The sequence below is a fragment of the Eptesicus fuscus genome, chromosome 5 (genome assembly GCF_027574615.1).
Source record: "Eptesicus fuscus isolate TK198812 chromosome 5, DD_ASM_mEF_20220401, whole genome shotgun sequence".
Taxonomy (NCBI): domain Eukaryota; kingdom Metazoa; phylum Chordata; class Mammalia; order Chiroptera; family Vespertilionidae; genus Eptesicus; species Eptesicus fuscus.
Window position 1 is genome coordinate 64787733 of NC_072477.1, and position 21617 is coordinate 64809349.

A 21617-nucleotide genomic window follows, 5' to 3' on the forward strand; every position below is an offset into this window, starting at 1 on the left:
TATATTGTCGTTCATATTGAATTTTGTTACTTTTATATGGGTGATATTTAGTGTTTTCTTGAAAAAACTAGTAATAAAGAATATAGTGATCTTTTAAACTAATTTTTAAAAAACAACTTTAATTCGATTTTTTTTTTTTTTTTTCTGATTGTAAGACTAATTTATGTTGCCCTGGCTGGTGTGCTCGGTTGAACGTCATCCCCTGCACCAAGAGGTTGCCAATTCGATTCCTGGTCAGGGCACATGTCCAGGTTGCGAACTTGATCCCCAGTGGAGGTGGCGATTGATGCTTCTCTCTCTTATTGATGTTTTCTCTCTCTCCATCTCCTTCCCTCCCTCTCTCTCTAAAATCAATTTAAAAATTTAAGAATAAAAAAATCCTCTAATTTATGTTCATTGTAAATAATTGGGAAACTAGAAATCTAAATATGTTATATGTATAGGGTGTCCCCCAAAAATGTATACACTCACCTAATTTTCACTCCTTTTCAGGTTTAACTGATTTGAAGCCAGACTAAGCTTTGACCAAAGAAAATTTATCCTAAAGTGCCACTAGACTTTTTTTTATGGGGATACATAAAAGTTTACGGTACAAAACCAGCAACAGTCGACGGATTGAGGGCGCGCAAATACCGAACGAAATGATTCTTGATGTTTGCGATTCCATTGCTTCGCTTTATCAGCAATGCCTGGACCAGAACGGTCACCAGTTTGAAAACAGGCATTAACAAAAAAATTATTCATTTCTGTAGATTCTTTTAAATTTTGAAAATGAACTGTATGTTAATAAACACTGACTTTATAATCATTCAAAGTGTGTATACATTTTTTTGGGACAACTTGTATTATTTCAGTCTTTTTTATGATATCAGAGTAGGGAAGGATTTTATTTATTTTTAAAAATATATATTTTATTAATTTTTTACAGAGAGGAAGGGAGAGGGATAGAGAGTTAGAAACATCGATCAGCTGCCTCCTGCACATCCCCTACTGGGGATGTGCCCGCAACCAAGGTACATGCCCTTGACCGGAATTGAACCTGGGACGCTTGAGTCTGCAGGCCGATGCTCTATCCACTGAGCCAAACCGGTTAGGGCAGGATTTTTAAAAAATACGTTTTTTATTGATTTCAGAGAGAGAGGAAAGGAGAGGGAGAGAGAGAGAAACAGTGTGAGAGAGAAACATGGATTGGTTTCCTCCCACACACACACACCCCAACCAGGGACCAAACCCACAATCTGGGTATGTGCCCTGACCAGGAATTGAACCGGCTACCTTTTGGTGCATGGGCTAATGCTCAACCAACTGAGCCACTTTGGCCAGGGCTTTCTTTCTTTTTTTTTTTTTTAAATCTTACATGTTTGTGTGTACATGTGGACTTTATACAAAGGACAAATTGTAGTCTGTTATAACTTGGCTTTTTTCTATTTAATGTGTCATGGTCATTTCCCTGTGTCATAAAAATAATTCATCTAAAATATTTTATTTTACTAGTTGCATAATATTTGAGAAGTTGCATAATAATCTGGATGTGCAATATTTATTTAATTTCCTTTCAATGTTTAGTTGTTTTTCCTTGTTTTTAGGATTCTGTGTAACATTATGTTATATATGTCTTTTGAGTATGTGATTATTTCATCAGTTTAAATTTATAGACATGAAATAACTAAGTCAAAGAAAAAAGACATTTTTAAGTCAGCTGACTTTTTAACTACTAGTATGTAGCTAAACTGGATGATGTACAGGTAAAATGCATAGTGAAAATTAAGAAGAAATGCACTTTGGTTAAATAGATACTTTAGTGTCTGCTAAGAATAGAACATGATGTTCAGTATGTGGATATTTCAAATAAGAAACAAGGAAAAAAGATTGATAGAAACAATTCCTGCCCATAAGGAGCTTTTGTAGGGTATAAAACATGCGTGTTATTCTTGAGATTGAGCAAGGCAGAGTGTACTCAGTGGTGTAATAGACATTTATGTCGGTTATGGGAAATGGAGGGGGTGAGGGAACAGCTTTCAAAGCCACGGTTTAATATGTCATTGAAATGTCATTATTTGTTAGAGAGTCAACCAGGAACAAACAATTGCAGTTTATGACTATAAACAGCAGACACAAAAAGGTGCCATAAGTTTTTCCTTCTCTATTCAGGAGAGGTCAGTGACCGTCGTTCAGGTGATGCATCCCTCACGGCACCGTTGTCCTTGTCAGAGCCAACAGAAACTCTCCATGAGCCCAGCCAAGAACCGAGGCTTTCTGTGCAGCAAGGAAGCACCAGAAACGGGGGAAATGCTCTCTCTTCCCCATCAGCTGGTCTTCCTAGCATAAATAAAGAAGGTGAAGAGCCAAGCAAAGGCAACAGCGGGTCTGAAGCCTGTACCAGTTCTTTTCCAAGATTGTTCTTTGCTGCAGAGACCCCTTTAGAGAAGGAGTCCCTCTCTCCCGCCGACCAGCCTGAACAAGCAGAGTCTACTCTGACATCAGCTGAAACGCGGGGGAACAAGAAAAAGAAGAAACTCCGGAAGAAGAAGACTCTGCGAGCCGCCCATGTTCCTGAGAACAGTGACACCGAACAGGACGTATTTACTGCTAAACCTGTGAGGAAAGTGAAAACTGGAAAGTCAACCAAAGGAGGGAAAGTAACAACCTCCACCTGGGAAGATAGCAGAACTGGACTCGAACCAGAGAGTGTCAGGGATGAGCCAGAGAGTGACTCCTCTCTGGAAGTCCTGGAACTGCCTAACCCTCAGTTAGAAGTAGTGGCCATTGATTCCTCCGAATCTGGAGAGGAGAAGCCAGACAGCCCATCGAAGAAGGATATTTGGAACTGCACAGAGCAACACTCATTAGAAACTTCTCGTTCTGGCTGTGATGAAGTTAGCTCTACCAGTGAGATTGGCACTCGCTATAAAGACGGTATCCCTGTAAGGTAGGGATGTTGTATTGGTCCAATCAGAACAGTTTTCATCATCCTTTTATTCATTTTTAAAATTCTCACTCGAGGATATTTTTCCATTGATTTTTAGAGAAAGTGGAAAAGAGAGGGAAAAAGAGAGAGAAATAGCGATGTGAGAGAAACACATTGATTGGTTGCCTCCTGCACGCACCCCGACCAAGGCCCGGGCTGGGGAGGAGGCTGCAGCCGAGGTACGTGCCTTTGCCTGGAATCGATCCTGGGACCCTTTGGTCTGCTGGCCTAAACTCTATCCACTGAGCCAAACCCGCTGGGGCCATTCTTCTTTTCTTAAAAAAAAAATAGAACTTTCTGTTATGACTCAGAACTTTTAAAAGAATCAAATTTATAGAAAATCGGTAGGCATTGCAGATGTGGATCTTGGCAAAAACTTGGCAATGGAGATTTGCTGCTTTCTCATTTGTGTTATAAATATTTACTGTACTTTTTTTTTTAACTTTTATTTCCTTTCATATAGAAATTTTAGGTGGGAAAATGATCTCATCATTGCTACTTTGCCCATTGATTAGAAGAATACTTTGAGTCAGGAAAATTTAGGTTTTGCTACCTGTCCTGTTCACACAGATGCTAAGAAGACTTTTGCTGTTGTTTTGTAGTGTGGCAGAAACTCAGACCGTGATCTCCTCCATAAAAGGATCGAAGAACTCTTCAGGTATTTGGTTGTTCTGTTTTATTTAAATTACCACAGAGAAAAGGCTTGTAAATGTTAGAACCAGCGTTTAAATCTGCTTAAATATACTTATAGAATAGGGGGTAGGAGTTAGCACCAAGAGGATTGCTTTGACCAGCAGTTATGGTATTCCTAAATCCTCAAATCCTACTTTTCAGTTTCTTACGCCCATCTCTCTTACCTGGCTCTCCTATCTATTCAGTTATTTAGTATTAAGGTTTCATTGGCTCCAGGGGTTTTGCTTTGAGAGAGAACTGCTTAAAGAATAATGTCTTGCTCAATGAAATAACTGTATGTGACAGATATTTGGTGCCTTCATTCAAAAACTCACTCAAAAACTCATTATCACTCAAAAACTCATTATACAAGTATCATTTTCTTAAGTGAAAGGCCTTCCCTGCTTTCTCTTACTGTGAAATCTTCATAATGAAGATCTTAATGAAAACCGTGGTATTTTGCAAAAGGAACTCTAAGGAGAACTCAGGGGCCACCATGATGTTATGTAATTGTTTTAATTTTTGAGTATCTTTTCAGACACAGTAGACATGTTTCTGAAACATATTCTTGTTTTCTAGAAATATCTTCAGAGCCAGGAGATGATGATGAGCCCACAGAAGGGAGTTTTGAGGGGCACCAAGCTGCAGTGAATGCAATTCAGATATTTGGGAATTTACTATATACCTGTTCAGCAGATAAAACTGTGCGAGCTTATAATCTGGTGGTAAGTTGATACAGCAATTTGAATGTTTTTGGTAGTTGCAGGTTTTAGAAACTCCAACTCATAGCAATAGGGGAATTTATTTGCTGTCTAGATATGGGTGGGATTTAGACTAACTTTAGATAAAGTTGGTCCAGCTGCTCCATAGGGCCCCTGGGAACTTGATTTTATTCTGTGTCTCCACTCACCTTCTTCATATCACCTCTTCCTAAGGTGTTCTCCTGCTCACAAATAGATCCAGGAGCTGCTGAGGTTTCTTTTTCCTCCCACTACCAAACAAGGGTCTCGGGCATCATTCCCTGAATAAGCACTTGGCACTTGGCAAAGGAAGGTGGGATTACAACAATAGACGTGGGCTAGTCAGATCCCTGGAGTTTGTGATGAGGTCAGTTGCATGGCTGCTGTAAAATAGGGGAGTAAAAAGAATCCTGGGGAAGTATTAGAGGAGGCATTTCCCCTGATAGTTGATTAGTTGTGCAAGTGATTAAAGAGAGCAACAGTCTTCCACTACACACACTTAGTATAATCTAATGCCCATTTCTCTGAATTTCCATAGAATGACTTTTTGAGAGTTGAATTCGGTGTATGTTAAACTAAATCTGTTTGTCAATAATGAGAGCCAAGACACTTTAGGAACACTGTGTTGTCCGAACAAACTCTGTGAGCGTATTTAAAACGGCTGAATTCCTGAAAAATCAAAAGGTTAGATGATGGACCAAGAAAATGTGTTTGCTGTAGGCAATAAGTATATAGGTTCCTTTAGCCTAATAGCCTGAGGGTCAAAAGGGATCACTGATGGAAAGAAGCAGTGGTGCCAGGAAGTATGAGTGTAAGGTTTGGGGGATTGGCTCTAACTCTGAATTGCAAGATAAGTATATGCATATGTGTATATTCTAAATAGATCTCAGAGATAGCACAGATAACTATTAGGCTGTCCCCTTACGAAACCATACCCGGACTACTAGGACCTGTGATGACACCTGACATGTCTTAGAATATTATGGAGCATTTTCATAAGCTACTGAATCAAATGCAGGAATTTGTCTGGGTAATTAGCCTCAGTTTGGATTTGGTAGATCTTTGGTCTGTGTGTTGGAGAGCCTTGCCCTAGGCTTAATTAAGATTCTTACCACCCTTATAGTGAATTGCCCTAAGTATTTTTTGGTATGACTCAGCTGACATAGTTGGAAGTACCTTACTGCATGTGACCACTGGCTGGGCATTATTGATCACATGTTTACTGACCACTGTTTGTGTACCAGGCACTTTCCTAGGCACTGAGGATGCAGCAGTGAACTATTATTTTTTTGCTGAGGAAAGGCAGTATCTGATCCTTCTATATCCATAAGTAATAATCTGATCTGTGCCTGACTTTAGAGTCGGAAATGCATTGGTGTCTTTGAGGGCCATACTTCGAAAGTGAACTGCCTCCTGGTTACTCAGACCTCTGGGAAGAATGCTGCCCTTTACACTGGTTCCAGTGATCACACCATTCGCTGCTATAATGTTAAGGTAAGCGGGTTCAGAGAAATCAAAAGTGATAATATTGACCGGCTCTGGCTGTGTTTATACTATGTAGAGTGGAGACATTGAGACAGATGCTTCTTTCTTCCCACTTTCTCTTTGCATCTATCATTATAGAGTTTGTCTGTGCTTGAACTTTATCGAAATAAACAATACTGCATGTATTAGCGTTAGCTCACCATAATATCTGAAGTTCATGTACATATCTGAAGTTCATATTGCATGTGCCAATAGTTCTTTTAAAAAAAATCATTATATAGAATTCAATTTCCTCTATAAAATTACAAAAAGATTGCACTAATCAGAGGCAACAGTTACTGTCTTTTTTTTTTTTTACAACTTCATGTGTGGCATTTATATTTGTAATTTTATGGGAGAAATTGAAAATTTTAAAAGACTGATTAGGTATGAGAGAAGATTGGGAGAAGAAAACAAGGGCTTTCACAGCCCACAGCTTTTCATTCTACCCACAGCTTGTCACATCCTACCCACTTAAAACCATCTTAATGTTAACATCTCTGTCCAAACCTGTTTTAAAAGCTACATTTGGGCATTTAGTTGCTTGGTATCATTAACAACAAATCTTGAGCACTTAGTGTGTTATTGGCCCTATTCTAGGTTCTAGGTAATTAAATTTGCTAATATAACCCAGTTCTGGAAATTTATCAAAATTGTTTCTTGAAGGTCAGATTAAACAGTGCTTGTTTAACCTGGATATGCATCAGAATTGCTAAGGACATTTAAAAAAATACATAATCCAGAGCCTACTGAATTAGAATCTAGTGATTGGATGTGAAGCTTGGGGTTCTATATATTTTAAAGGCATAGGTAATTATGGATCGGCTAACCTGACACTGGTTTGAACGAGACACTTGGGAGCTATTAAAATAGAGAATCAATTGCAGGAAAGCACATATTTCATTAATGCAATTACATATACAACTATAATTTTCCTTTTAGAGGTCAAGTACAGCTTTAACTTTATCTTTGGCTACCTAATTTAAGAGGTTAATATTCGATTCCTAGTGCCCTTTGATGAATTTCTACATTCCATATTAGAAATATGGGTTACATTATAGAATTTACATTTGTTTTTGTTATTACCTACAGCTTGAGAGTCTTTGGCCACATATTTCAAAGAAGAAAAAATATCTAAGATGGCCTTCTACAAAATAGATGATACTACTTCTTCCTCATAAAATCATTTCATACTCTGCTTTCAGAAGGGGGTTTCACATTTTGCTTGCTTAACCTCTGCTGATTAGGTGTTGTGTGCTTTTATCAGACGCGAGAGTGTGTGGAGCAGTTACAGCTGGACGACCGCGTCCTCTGCCTTCACAGCAGATGGCGAATCCTCTACGCAGGACTAGCAAATGGCACTGTGGTCACCTTCAACATAGAGGTCAGTGGTTGGGGCGAGAAGGCTGAGTTCCCATGCCACTGAAAATAGTGTGAGGTGTGTGTGGAAAGAAAGAGATTGTTGGGGAAGGAGTGGAAGACAGACATTTTCTTGTTTTCTTACGTGAGAAAGCAACGGATTAACCACTACTCAAAAACTGTTATCATTGGGTGTAAGTGATATAAGATCCTGCATTCTGTCTGTACAGACCTAAGCGTGCCAGCACCAAAATGTAACTCTACTAAATTTAAACCGAGCCTGATGATTTGGAGTCAAATAATGAGTCACAAGTTAAACTAGTCTATCTCATTTTTAGGAATGACACCCTGAAAAGTGAGCTTAAATTCCTTTGAGTATGACACTGATGTGGTTTGGAACTGATTTGGGGTTTCATGAGGGTAGCCTGTTCTGTAAAGTTTACTAAGTCAAAGTTTGTCTTCATGCCCACGTGACCTCATCCTTTCCTAACTCAAAGATAGATTCATTTGTTGAGCGAACCTTTATTGAGCATCTGTTACGTGCTAGGCCCCAGGATGCGGCTTAGGAAATGAGTAGGGACCAATTCTTGATGACCCTGTGTGCTTTGCTAATGAAGTTGGACTTCATTTTGCAGGTTTTAATGTATGAGATACATGATCCAATTTGTATTTTAGAAAAAGTCATTCTGGAGTTGGTAAGATTGGAAAATATTGGTAATAGTAGACGCAGGGAGGCCTTCTAACGGAAGCTGACATGAAAGGTTAGACTAAGGATGAAGAGAAGAGAATGGATAAGAGATGGAATCTAAGAGATGGAATTGATGGGTTTGGTTACTACTATGTGTAGCGATATATCTCAAGGTCATCTGGTCATCTTTTGGCAGCATGGTAGACATATTAGAATGTTTACTATGTTACACCCAATTATAGTATCATTCATGTAAGAGTTGTAAAATACATCATGGTTTCTGTCTTTAAGAAGCTAGCACATATACTCAAGCACCAAGTTATTTGGTTCACTTGATCGGAATAGATCATAGAAGGGTAATTAGTGAAGGTTTTTGTATTCCAGATGTGAAGTGCTAACAGCCTAGATTAGATTTGGTTAGGGCAATAGAAATAAAGAAGAAAGAATTTTAAACTATTTTAATTAATGATAATCACCTAATTCTTTTCTCTTTTATTAGCTTAATGTATCGGAGGTAGATAGAAGTTAGGAGCATCTTAGTTGAAAGATGATGACAAGAAATTCAAATATTCTTTAAATGGTTGAAAAACCAGAGAAGATGGACCTCAAGACAGAGATTTGAGACTCTGCAGAGATGTGAATTTTGAAGCCTTGTTAGGGCTGGGCCTTTTCTGATAGGCCGCACTCCTAGAATGCTGTGCTTGGGCAGTTTACCAGGCTCTTTCCACCATTGGGCCGAACTCTCAGTCTGTCTTCCTAGCACCTCTGGGCGGCTGAAATCGTTGCTTAGCTCTGTGGGCCCCCAGCTGTGCTGCTCTGTGCTTATTTAGTTTCTGGGAATTTTGCCCCATGCATGCACCTCAAGTACATTTTTTGAGGTTTTGGGGAAGTGGGAGACTTTATGACAAGATTGGTGTGGGATGAGGGAAACAAGTCTGAAATCTGAGAGAAAGGAATGTTTGGGAATTCAGGATGTGACCATGGGACTCTGACTGATACAAAGGCTTCTGTGCTCCACTAGAAGATGTCCGGAAAGATGCCATAGAACTAGAAGTCAGGAACATCAGAATAGCAGAGACGTGGAGAAGGACAGACTCTTATTGAAATTGTCTAAGATAAAGTCGTTCTCAACTTTGGGAAAAAAAATAGTGAATGAGTTCCTGGGACTGTGACATAGAAAATATATTAGAGTATGAAAAAAGGTGATCATTCATTATCATTAACTTATCGTGAGGGAGGGAGGGCATAAAAAGAGAACCAGGTTCCAATTATGATCAGGACAGTGTGGTTGAAGTTAGAAATGAACTCATACGGTGAGAGTTTGCCCCGCTGGAATGGGGTGGAGAGAGTCACGAACACAGACTTGGCACAGGAATGGCAGAGGTGGGAAGTTAAAGATGAGGGAATGGGTAAGAGGACTTAAGTACAGGTAATAGAATTTAGAGTTTGTGTTAAGGGAGTGATTTGGGTTAGTTGATTTTGAGGTTTACCAGCTAAGTTGCATTTACTCCGTATAATGGTGACTTTTTTTTTTTCAGAACAACAAACGACTCGAAATCTTTGAATGCCATGGCCCTCGGGCAGTTAGCTGTCTAGCCACAGCTCAGGAAGGTGCCCGAAAGCTGCTGGTTGTGGGGTCTTATGACTGTACCATTAGTGTACGTGATGCGCGGAATGGACTCCTCCTCAGAACTCTGGAGGGCCACAGCAAAACTATTCTCTGCATGAAGGCAAGTACAGTGCAGGAGAACAGGAGCTAGTTGTCTGGCACAAATAGAAGGGTTTGAATGACATTTTCTTTGTTGTCTAATGCCTTATTTAGAAAAGAGGAACAAGGTTACAATCCTTTTCTTCAGGCCTGGGTCACCAAGGGATGTGCTATTTTTTTAAAATATGTTAACTTAGAAACTATAAAAGTGTATTTTACTATAGAATATAGATATATTCTAATGCCCTTCTCTATAATCATTCTGAAGAGGTAACAGACCCAATAATACACTGTCAATTCATCAGAGTACCTGGTAATAGGACATGAGTTCCAGTTCAGAAAATTTGAGAAATTTGGTTTATAACTAGTCTATGCTCATCAAAATTAGAATTCACCAATATACATTGCAAGTTACAGAGGAAACTCAGAACCTTGTACCGAATCTAACTCATTGAATTCTTTTCTTTAAGGTGGTGAATGACCTTGTGTTCAGTGGCTCCAGTGATCAGTCAGTCCATGCCCACAACATTCATGTAAGCACTGTTGGTGTAAAGAAATCTTTAATAGAGTGGTGGTTAAAGCTTGAAGGATTCATCAGATCTCCTACAATGTAAATTAAGCCCCTTTTCCAGTGAGAGGCTTAATAATAATCACTATGCATGAGCTCTTAGATAATATTGAGCACCTTAGAAATTCTGACCTCATCAAAATTTTTAATAGGGGACAGACTCAAAGTTTATGTAAGGTTTAGTTTGAATGCTGCATTTAAATGAGATAAATTGAGCATCTGAGGCGCTAAGAAAGTGGATATCATATATAGTTTAAAATAGAACTAATGAAAACAGCTGAGAGACTCTACTCACGTCATAGAGGCAACTCTTTGAAGCCCAGTTCCTGGTCTGTAAACCTGGGGATAGTCCAAGTCCTCAGGGACTTACCCAGATCCAATGAAATGATAAAAGTGAAAATATAATTGACCTGTGAACATTACAGGTTTGAACTACTTGGGTCCATATATATGTGGATTTCCCCCCAATAAATACCTGTACTGTTTTTGATCTGTGATTATGAATCCGTAGATGTGGAGGGCTGACTGTATGCATTGTTCTATGCCATTTTATATAGGGGACTTGAACCTAGGATTTTGGTATCTTTAGGGTATTGGGTCCATTTTTCCATAAATACTGAGGGACAACTTAAGTTTTGGGGGAGTCAAGAGTTACATGCTGATTTTCAATTGCATGAGGCCAGCGCCCCTAACCCCTGCATTGTTCAAGGGTCAGCTGTACTTCGAAAGCTATAAAATACATACACATTGAGCTGTGACCCTTCTTTTCCTATGACGCTAAGTTTTCTTCATCAGGATACATTTCATATATTTTGTGTGAGTAACAAATGCTTGTGAGAGTACTTCAGCTGTTAAAGTTAGTATAGCTATGTGGTTGTACAAGAAGCCTCAGAATTAAGACTTTTAGAATTAGAGAATCATAAATCTCAAAGTAGGGAGATATCTGGAAAGTCTACTGACTCCTCTCTCTCCCGATGCAGACTGGGGAGCTCGTGCGGATCTATAAAGGTCACAATCATGCAGTGACTGTGGTGAACATCCTAGGAAAAGTGATGGTGACTGCTTGCCTGGATAAGTTTGTTCGTGTCTACGAATTACAGGTAGAATTAGATCCAGTATTTTGCTTGAATGATTTGGGGAGACTGTCTACTTAGTTTTGATGTTGACATTTTAATATAGTAAGGTTGGGTTGGGACCCAGGAATCTGCATTCTTCACAGGCACTCTGGGTAATTATGAAGCAGCTGATTCATGGACTGTGCTTTCAGAAACGCTGCTCTGGGATGCGTGGTCAGTCAGCCTCATAGGTATCAAAATTTAAATGGTTTCTGGACAGCAACTGCAGTCTCTAAAACCCATCTAGTTCTCCTTAAATGCAATTTGAAGTTGGAGACTTTGAAACTACAGAAATTGGTTGTATTAATTCCAATTACCAGCTCCTCTCTTAGGAGGAGGACTTACTAGAAAGATTGCCATTAGAGTATATTTCTTTTCTTTTTTAAATCCTCACCCAAGGATATTTTTCCATTGATTTTTAGAGAGTGGAAGGTAAGGAGCAGGGGAGGAGAGAGAGAGAGAGAAACATGGATGTGGGAGAGACACATTGATTGGCTGCCTCCTGCATGCATCCTAGCCGGGACTAGGAATTGAACCAGCAACCGAGGTATGTGCCCTTGACTGGGAATCGAACCCGAGACCCTTCGGTCCCATGGGCCAACACTCTAACCACTGAGTAAAACTGGCTAGAGCTAGATTATATATTTTTTTCTTTTCTTTTTTTTAATTCTCACCCCAGGATATTTTTCCATTGATTTTAGAGAGAGTGGAAGAGAGAGGGATAGACAGAGAGAAATATCCAAGTGAGAGAAACACATCAATTGATTGCCTCCCATGCACCCTGACCAGGGCCTGTGCCTGGGAGGAGCCTGCAACCAAGGTACGTGCCCTTGACTGGAATCGAACCCAGGACCCTTCTGTTCGCCGGCCCATGCTCTATCCACTGAGCCAAACCAGCTAGGGCTAGATTATATTTCTGTTAAAATGCTACTGAGCTATGGCTGGGTGGCTCAGTTGGTTAGAGCATCATTCTATACACCAAAAGGTTGCAGGTTTGATTCCTGGTCAGGCACATACCCAGGTTGCAGATTCAATCCCTGGGCATGTACTAGAGGCAACCAATCAATGTTTCTCACATTGATGTTTTTCTCTCTCTTTCTCTCTCCTTCCTCTCTTGTCTAAAAATCAATTAAAAAAAACAACCAAAAACATATCCTCAGGTGCCTCACGTGTAGTTTTAAACCTGCCAAAGACCTTCAGGGACTGTGCTGATTAAACACAAGGTGTAAATAACCTTAATTCTCTTTTTGTTTTTTTCCTCCCCCTAAGTCCCATGATCGATTGCAAGTTTATGGAGGACACAAAGACATGATTATGTGTATGACCATTCATAAAAGTATGGTGAGTATTGTTTGCCATGTCACACATTTGCCTTTGAATGTATTTACTAAATTCTACAAACTGATAATAATGTTACTACTTGTCACTTCCAAAAATGTCATCTGTTTCTGATATGCCTCATTATTGATTGCCTTTCTATTTCTTGGCATAATGTTATCAAGATAAAACCTAGTAATATTGTTGAATATTTCATTTTCTATTAATAGCTAAATAATTGCAATAAAAATCTAATAGCACCATTAAGTAGAAGATAAATTTAAGATGTTTTTTAAAAAAGAGTGTGCTTTTTCCAGAGACATTATGATCTGAACAGAATATCGGAGCCAGGAGTTTTGGCTAGTATGACATAGTTATAGCATGCCTAAAAGTAGAAGCTAACTCATTTAACCCTGCTAATCCTTGACTTACTTTATTTTTAAATTATGAGGTTGAACAAGAATGGATGGTTTTTCAGACTCTGAGTAGTAGAACCCTGTGTTCCAATGAAATACAGATGCCTAATACGTAGTGCGCAGTGGAAGCCAGAGCTGCGCCCGTTAAAGTGTAGGCGGTGCCTCTGAGCCCTGCCAGTTTTGCTGTCGGCCAGTGTCCCGAGAGCGGCTCTGGAAGGAGCACAGCTTCAAAGGGCCCAGAAGAAAAGATCTAGAGGATACTTTCCCATTGTAGTACCGTGGGGCTGGTATTGGTTTAGTGTCAGTATTTTCTTAAGTTGCTGTAAGTAGCTTTTGACTCTTATTTTGAGGATGTTTCATAGTTGTGTTTTGGTGTGTGTGTATTGGTCTGATATGATAAACCTCTTTCTCCAGATCTATACTGGCTGTTACGATGGCAGTATTCAGGCCGTGAGGCTAAATCTGATGCAGAATTACCGCTGCTGGGTAAGGAATGAAACTGTTCGGAGTTGCTTAACTCCAGGCTAATTTATAGACCTTCATTGTCATCAGGGTAGCTTTTTTCTGTTTGAGCATCAACTTTATGCATTCTACTATAGGACAAGGAAGCTTATTTTAAAATAATGTACATTGATGCTTTTCTATAGTTCTTTAATGGAAAATCTGTTTTAAGATTGGAAATGAGGTATATTTAAATACCCTCCACTCAGGTTATCTACCTGTTGGTTTTTATTTTGTTTTATTATAAAATCAGTACATTCTTACAAATATATCAACAATGCATAAGTATATGAAAAAGTAAAAGTGTTTCTTTTCCTTACCTACCCAATCTACACCCATTCCTTACGGATTACACATATTAATAGTTTGGTTTGTGTTCTCATTGGTTTTGGGGGGGATAGGCAAATAAAAATTTGTCTTCTTGAAATGTTAAACTTCAGCTTTCTAGGCTAAATTGCGTAGTTTTTATTTTGGGGTGGGTGCAGGTGATTAACCCTCAAAATGTTCACACTTACTCCTTATAAGCCTTAATTTGTTTCATCAGTTCTAATATCGGTGACCAAAGAAAAGTTTATGACACTGAATTTATTTCCCCCTAAACCCTAACCGTCCTTTCAGATTGATGGAATAAACTCCATTTTAAAATTTGATTTTGGGCTTGTCCACAGCTTAATTACTTTGCAGCTTTTTACACATTACTGTTTGCTTTTTAGTCTTCTCATTGAAGAAAAGCAAATCTAGTGTAACAGGATGCAGAGTATACAAATACAGAGTTAGCTTATCTAGAGAAATGGGGGAAATACTGTCTGGTTTTAAAGCTAGAGAGATGGGAGGTACTGACAGAGGAAATGCTCAAATTGGTATTACATTTTAGAAATGAACATGTTAGAATCAGAATCATAAGATTTATTACAAGCAAGCCTGTAGGGAAAAAGCCAAGACAAAGAGTCCTTATGCTTTCTGACTAACGATTGGAATCTAGTCACATTGAGAAGTAAAATTATAGTTTAAAAAAAGTAGATCATCACAAGACTGTGATTCAGATGATAAAGATTTTGTGGAAAGCCAGCTTCCATGGCAAACAGTTTTCTACAACACATATTTTCACAATTTTTTTTTCTTTTTAATCAGGCACTTTTAGCTTTAAGTTTACAAGACAGTAGTTCTTAGAATTGTTCAAAACAGCCCTTTCAGTATCACAGGAACGCTCTTTGTCTTTTTAAATAAATGGACAAAGAACTCATTTTGTGATGGCAAGATAAAGAATAAGTATGGCCGAAACCGGTTTGGCTCAGTGGGTAGAGCGTCGGCCTGCGGACTCAAGGGTTCCAGGTTCGATTCCGGTCAAGGGCATGTACCTTGGTTGCGGGCACATCCCCAGCAGGGAGTGTGCAAGAGGCAGCTGATCAATGTTTCTCTCTCATCAATGTTTCTAACTCTCTATCCCTCTCTCTTCCTCTCTGTAAAAAATCAATAAAATATATTAAAAAAAAAAAAAGAATAAGTATGATAGAAACTGAAATTTATTGTAACTTGTCTATACATATTTACTAACTTAACGATGTACTGGCTAACTTAGTGCTTTGTCTTTTTAAAATACCAAAATGTCAGAAGACTTCCCAGTCTTTTCAAGGTTCCTTGTCATATTGATCATTAATTTGGTTGTCTCTGGCTTTGTTTTGCTAGCCAAGAATAAATTAAATAATAAGGGGCTTATTTTTGGTTTCCATCACATTTATGGTATACAAGTAGGAATGTTCTGTTTGCACGTTTCTGGTACCCTTTTTAACTTTTTCATTCTATTTCCCTCCAGTGGCATGGTTGCTCTCTGATATTTGGCGTTGTAGATCACTTAAAACAACATTTGCTGACTGACCATACAAACCCAAACTTTCAGACTCTGAAATGTCGCTGGAAGAACTGTGATGCTTTTTTCACTGCTAGGAAAGGATCCAAACAGGTACATCATTGGGATTTGAGGTCAATCTGAGGTCATTTGACCCCTGGGAGCAGGGTTTGGAAACCTTTTGCCTCGTTAGAATGTTCAGAATTATAATAAACTAGAGGCCTGGTGCACGAAATTCGTGCACGGGGGGGGGGGATGTCCCTCAGCCCAGCCTGCACCCTCTCCAATCTGGGACCCCTCAAGGGATGTCCGACTGCCCACCAGGATCGGACCTAAACGGGGAGTCGGACATCCCTCTCACAATCCAGGACTGCTGGCTCCCAACTGCTCGCCTGCCTGCCTTCCTGATTGCCCCTAACTGCTTCTGCCTGCCAGCCTGATCACCCCCTAACCACTCCCCTGCCAGCCTGATTGATGCTTAACTGCTCCCCTGCCAGCCTGATTGCCCCTAACTGCCCTCCCCTGCAGGCCTGGTCACCCCTAACTGCCCTCCCCTGCAGGCCTGGTCACCCCTAACTGCCCTCCCCTTCAGGCTTGATCGCCCCCAACTGCCCTCCCTTGCAGGCCTGGTCCCTCCCAACTGCCCTCCCCTGCTGTCCTGATTGCCCACAACTGCCCTCCTTTGCAGGCCTGGTCCCTCCCAACTGCCCTCCCCTGCTGTCCTGATTGCCCACAACTGCCCTCCTTTGCAGGCCTGGGTCCCCCCCCAACTGCCCTTCCCTGCAGGCCCGGTCACTCCCAACTTCCCTCCTCTGCCGGCCTGGTCACCCCTAACTGCCCTCCCCTTCAGGCTTGATCGCCCCCAACTGCCCTCCCTTGCAGGCCTGGTCCCTCCCAACTGCCCTCCCCTGCTGTCCTGATTGCCCACAACTGCCCTCCTTTGCAGGCCTGGTCCCTCCCAACTGCCCTCCCCTGCTGGCCATCTTGTATCCACATGGGGGCAGGATCTTTGACCACCTGGGGGCAGCCATCTTGTGTGTTGGAGTGATGGTCAATCTGCATATTACTCTTTTATTAGATAGGATAGAGGCCTGGTGCATGGGTGGGGGCCAGCTGGTTTGCCCTGAAGGGTGTCCCAGATCAGGGTGGGGGTTCCCTTGGGGAATGGGGCAGCCTGGGCTAGGGGCCTGTGGTGGTTTGCAGGCTGACCACGCCCCCCCCACCGGCGACCCAAGCAGAGGCCCTGGTATCTGGGATTTATTTGTCTTCTACAATTGAAACTTTGTAGCCTGGAGCGGAGCCAAGCCTCCTGCTGGCTCCATGGCGGCAGCCATTTCTGTTGGGATTTATTTATCTTCTATAATTGAAACTTTGTAGCCTTGAGTGGAGGCCTGGGCCCGCCAGGATGTGTGGAAAGCTTGGCTTCCTCCATCGCCGGGGAAACCCAAGCCTCCCTCCTGCTCGCTCCGTGGCCACAGCCATCTTGGTTGGGGTTAATTTGCATACTCCTGATTGGCTGGTGGGCATAGTGGAGTGATGGTTAATTTGCATATTACTCTTTTATTAGATAGGATGGGGAGAGCCGAGGGATTTTTCTTTTTATTATTACTCATAGATTTGAGGGTAGCATAATGAGGTTTCAAATGAAGAATGCTGGGTCCTAACTGCCTTTCATGTGTAGAACATAGAATGTATTCCGAAAGCTCTCCTTGGCTGGACTTTCTCTTGTCCTTCCAACTTCTCTCTCATGGGCCCTTTTCCCTTTATTCCTAGGATGCTACAGGACACATTGAACGACATGCTGAGGATGACAGTAAAGTTGATTCATGAAGTTTTTTGCCTCCCATGTTGGGAAGTCATTAGTTGAACGAATTTCACATTGGCCCCTCACACCGGCCACTCTCCTCCCTTCCCCTGTGAAGCGGGGAAGGAGAAAGTGATTACCAGCCAGACTTACCACTAGGGTAAGTCTGAGCAGCTCTATGGGACGATAGGTTACACTTTAAGATCTTGCTGGAGGTTTGTCAGATTTAAACAGATTTTAAGGAACCATACTCCTGGGACAGCGTGGCATATTGTAATTTATGCTACTGGTGTTCTCCAGATGTTTATTAAAGATGCAGATCTGAATTGGTTACCTGATTTGATCCTAATCATGTTACTGATTTCAAGTTTGTGATTTTTAGTTTATGTTCTTATGATGGTTTAAACTTGTAGTCAAGCTTTAAGTACCAGTTTGTTCAAATGCTAGATTTTTAAGATCAGTTTTAATTTTTCTGCTTATAATAACTGGGTATTTTAAACTGGAAGCAAATAGTTTTCTTCTTAACAATTATGTTTAGTGTGTGTCCATATTCTCTTGCTTTGTAGATGACAGAGCTGGCTCTAAATGTAAAGGAAGACACAGTAGATTTTTAGCAGCTAGAGTGACTGCTCTACTGACTGTTTTAGGAATTGAGGCAGCAGATCACATAATGGCAAGTCCTTACAGACAGTGCTACCCAGTGACCCTCTGCAAGTTTTGCTGGAGTGCTTGGCTCAAGGCAGCACACAGACCTAATGTCCACTTGAAATGGTGCTGTTAGACCTGGGCACTCACTGCTGCAGGGGTTGCCGGGCTGTTTGACCTGGAGGTGCAGCCTTTATCTCCCTTTGCAGTTTCTGACTCTCAAGGCTGCTGTGGGATTGAGACCTACAGAACGCTTGCACTCACCTGCAGCACCTAAGATAGGGGAGTTAGGATAAAGCATCTAAATTCAGTTTTTAGGGCCTCAAGCAGGCTTCTTAGGAACTGATTTCTAAAACCATTGTCTTGCCTTCACCTCTCCACCAGCTGGGAAGAAAGAGTGGAATCTGGTGAAGGTAAAGACCACCTGTCCATGGAGAGCAGCCACATTGACGAAGCCTTAGGGAGACTGCTTTGTTTGGGCTTTTCTCTGGACTCGAAGAGAAGCTGTAGAAGTGTTGCTTTTCATTCTTTGTTTGTGGGTTCACTTTGAAAGGTCCTTCAGGGAGATAGGAGAAGGGAGAGCAGCACAGGGCCACACGACAAATCCTACTATGTTCTAGGATGGCAGAGCATCCAGGTTTCTCCCCACTCCTGTTGGTGCACACACATCTGCTCACATGTCTCCTTCACTCTGGCTCTAGGGCAGGAGGACTTCACTGGGGATTCGTGGGTAGGCTTCAGGAAGGTATGCGAACCCCCTGAAATTGTATGCAAGACGAAGTATGTGTCCTTTTTTTCCAGGGAGGGCTCTAATGATTTTTACTGGATCCAAAAGATTAAGACCTACTAAAGGAGCTACTACTAGATCATGAATGGCCCCTCAGCTATTTACTTCTGTCTTTGTGAATGGGAAAAATTTTTTTAACCACACATGTGAGATTTACATGACACTTGAGAGAGACCAGAGAGAACCCTATTGCATCAAGACTGTTTGTGCTGTTTCTCTATGAGATTATGAAACTTTCCCCCCCTTTTACCTCCATTTCCTGTACAGGTGACCAGAGAAGCCAAGCTGTTCTGTGGGTTTGGGAATGGTAAATTCCCAGGAAAGCATATTTGGACTTATTGCCAAACCTGGCATTTTTCTCTGGGTAGTGAAGCAGCATTTCTAAGATGGCTGGGTAGTGTGCTAAGAAAGTCTTGCATGCACTGGAGCATAGGTGTCCTTCTGTCCTGCCTGAGGACATGTCTGCAAAGACGAGAGTGGTGAAGCTTTGTAGGGCAGGTGTTGGGCAAGTGAGGGGAACCTTTGCAGGTAGAGTCAGTAAGAACCAGTTTGGGTTTCACTTTGGTGGAATTGTGCAGTCTGCCTGCCTTTGTGTATAGGAATGATCCTTGTACATGTGTGTACGGATGGGCACCTGTACTTGGAATACTTTCCCTCATTTCATAGAAATGGCCTTTGAAGCAGTAGCAATGATGTTTTTAAGGATGTGTAAAAGTTGTTTAACATCAGGTTAGTGTGTTATCCTAAACGCACTGTTCTAGTTCTGTTTAGAAATAAATGCACCGTAAACATCTTGGCTGCTTACATATGGTTGTGTTACTACTTTAAAGTGTCTGGAAAGTTATGCAGAATTTTGGCCATTTTTAAGTCGTCTTTGATGTCTTGACTGATTCTAGCCCTCTGTCCCCCTCAGAGAAGAGCTGTGGCTCAGGGATTTGGATAAACTCTGGTATTTAGTACTTTATGAAGAAAGGAAACCGTTACATGACCTGACAGAACCTGACTCATTTCTTATAAGGAGTCGGAGGCCATTTTTTAGAACATTATTTTTTAATTATGTGTGCCTACTTCTAACGGCTAGAAGCCAAGGAAACCCTAGTGTAAATCCTTTTGTGTGCATATGCTAGTCTTTTAATGGCAGTTTGTTCTGATATAATATCAGTCACTTCAAGTTTTATCCTAAAGGTTTAATCAGGTTCAAAATGTATTTTGGCATACGCTTCTACTCAGTTGAACACAATGCAAACAAAACTTTTAGGAGCAAAGGATTATTTTGATCTCATGCCCCTTGAAGAGAACGTCACTGCTACCACACTCCAGCTTTGGTGGAGAGAAGTTTTTTCTGTCTGAGAAGAGTTAGCAATTGAGTGTTTAGCTCCTGACCTACCTATAAGGTATAGGCAAAATCATTGCTGTTTAAGTAATTATTTGCTGAACAAAGGTTTCTTTGTTTTTGCTTTTTGGGGGTCTTGGGTAGATTATATAGTGGACAACTTTAGTGACTAGGTATGTGGATGGTTTGGTGGGAGTAGGTGTACAACATTTAGTGGAATGGTATGGTATGTTTTATGGAAGAGAATTCTTGGAGGGGAGATCAAAGTATATTGTGATGTGATATTTGAACAGCACGTTCCCCCTGGTTTGCTCAAATAACTGCAGTTAATATACACTGATGGACAGATTTTGTTCTTGTCTAAAGGAGAGCTTTTAGAATTGCTGGGAAGGCCATGCCTGCCACATTGATAATAGTGATCTCGTCCCTGCCCCAAATCATCAGGACCCTCAGGATTGCAAAGAAGCTGTCTAATGACTAGGAATAGGAGCTGTGGTGGTGATTTGGGCTATACTGAGTCCCATATGCTAGTGGGTGTGAAATTATGATGTAAACCGCACCTACCGCTTATCATACAGTAATCCCTAACCTCACCTCAAACTCCCACATGTGCGGCCCTGCGGGGCCACATGCACTAAAATTTCCCATGTTTGCTCTAAATTCAAGGTAGTAGCCCAATTGGATTGGGAAAGGGGGAGTCAAAGAGGAAAGGCTATTGAGAATCCTCCTCCTGCCTAAGAGAAACACGTGCCCTAGAGCTGCTCTAGCATGCCTGGTATTTGAATTTTTTATATTGAATATGGATTAGAAAAGTGAAATCAGATGACATTTGACTGCAAAAATGTTTATAAGCAAATAGCTTAGCCTTCTTACATTTTGGTATAAACCTGTGAACTTCATAACTTTGTAAAAGCAAGATATAAAGCAAATACAAGAGGAAAATAAAGTACTTTTACAAATTGTTTACTTTTTTTTTACCTTATCTGCACATTTCCTAGCCCAGCTCCTTCTTTTCCATGTTGCTATAGAGACTAAGAAGAAAATTGGGTAGGAAACACAAGTGGTTATAGATAAGCCACAGACCACGGGCCAGATAAGTTTGTCAAACAGTTACATTTAAGGATTTGTTCAAGTTCATACACAGAGGTCAATTAATTAATGAAGGAGCTAAGATTAAAAACTACATTTCTGCTCCATTATACTTAGACTAGAGGCCTGGTGCATGGATTTGTGCACCGGTGGGGTCCCTCGGCCTGGCCTGTGCCCTTTTGCAATCTGGGACCCCTTGGGGGATGTCAGAGAGCCGGTTTCCGCCCGATCCCTGCAAGCCAGGCCAAGGGACCCCACCAGTGTACGATCGGGGCTAGGAAGGACCGCAGGAGGGCTCCAGGGCATGTCCCACCCGTCTTACCCAGTCTCGATGGGCTGGACCCCAGCAGCAAGCTAACCTACCAGTTGGAGCGTCTGCCCCCTGGTGGTCAATGCACATCATAGTGACTGGTGAAATGGTTGGATGGACAATTAGCATATTAGGCTTTTATTATATAGGACTAGAGGCCCGGTGCACAAAATTCATGCACGGGTAGGGTCCCTAGGCCTGGCCAGCCATCAGGGCCGATTGGGACC

The 21617-nt window shown here is 41.2% G+C and overlaps 1 protein-coding gene across 6 annotated transcripts in view; it reads left to right on the plus strand.

Annotated features, from left to right (window-relative positions):
• The window catches only part of ZNF106 (zinc finger protein 106), a 63338-nt gene extending 42384 nt beyond the window's left edge, over positions 1–20954 (plus strand). For all 6 annotated transcript variants that reach the window (XM_054716307.1, XM_054716306.1, XM_054716305.1 and 3 more), the window contains 12 exons: positions 2152–2929; positions 3571–3626; positions 4220–4365; positions 5740–5874; positions 7172–7288; positions 9490–9681; positions 10130–10192; positions 11208–11327; positions 12612–12683; positions 13490–13561; positions 15390–15536; positions 17196–20954. In XM_054716307.1, coding sequence (XP_054572282.1) covers positions 2152–2929; positions 3571–3626; positions 4220–4365; positions 5740–5874; positions 7172–7288; positions 9490–9681; positions 10130–10192; positions 11208–11327; positions 12612–12683; positions 13490–13561; positions 15390–15536; positions 17196–17252 — 1955 coding nt within the window. In that variant the 3' untranslated portion in view covers positions 17253–20954. The remainder of the gene's footprint in view (positions 1–2151; positions 2930–3570; positions 3627–4219; positions 4366–5739; positions 5875–7171; positions 7289–9489; positions 9682–10129; positions 10193–11207; positions 11328–12611; positions 12684–13489; positions 13562–15389; positions 15537–17195) is intronic.
• The last annotated feature ends 663 nt before the right edge of the window (positions 20955–21617 follow it).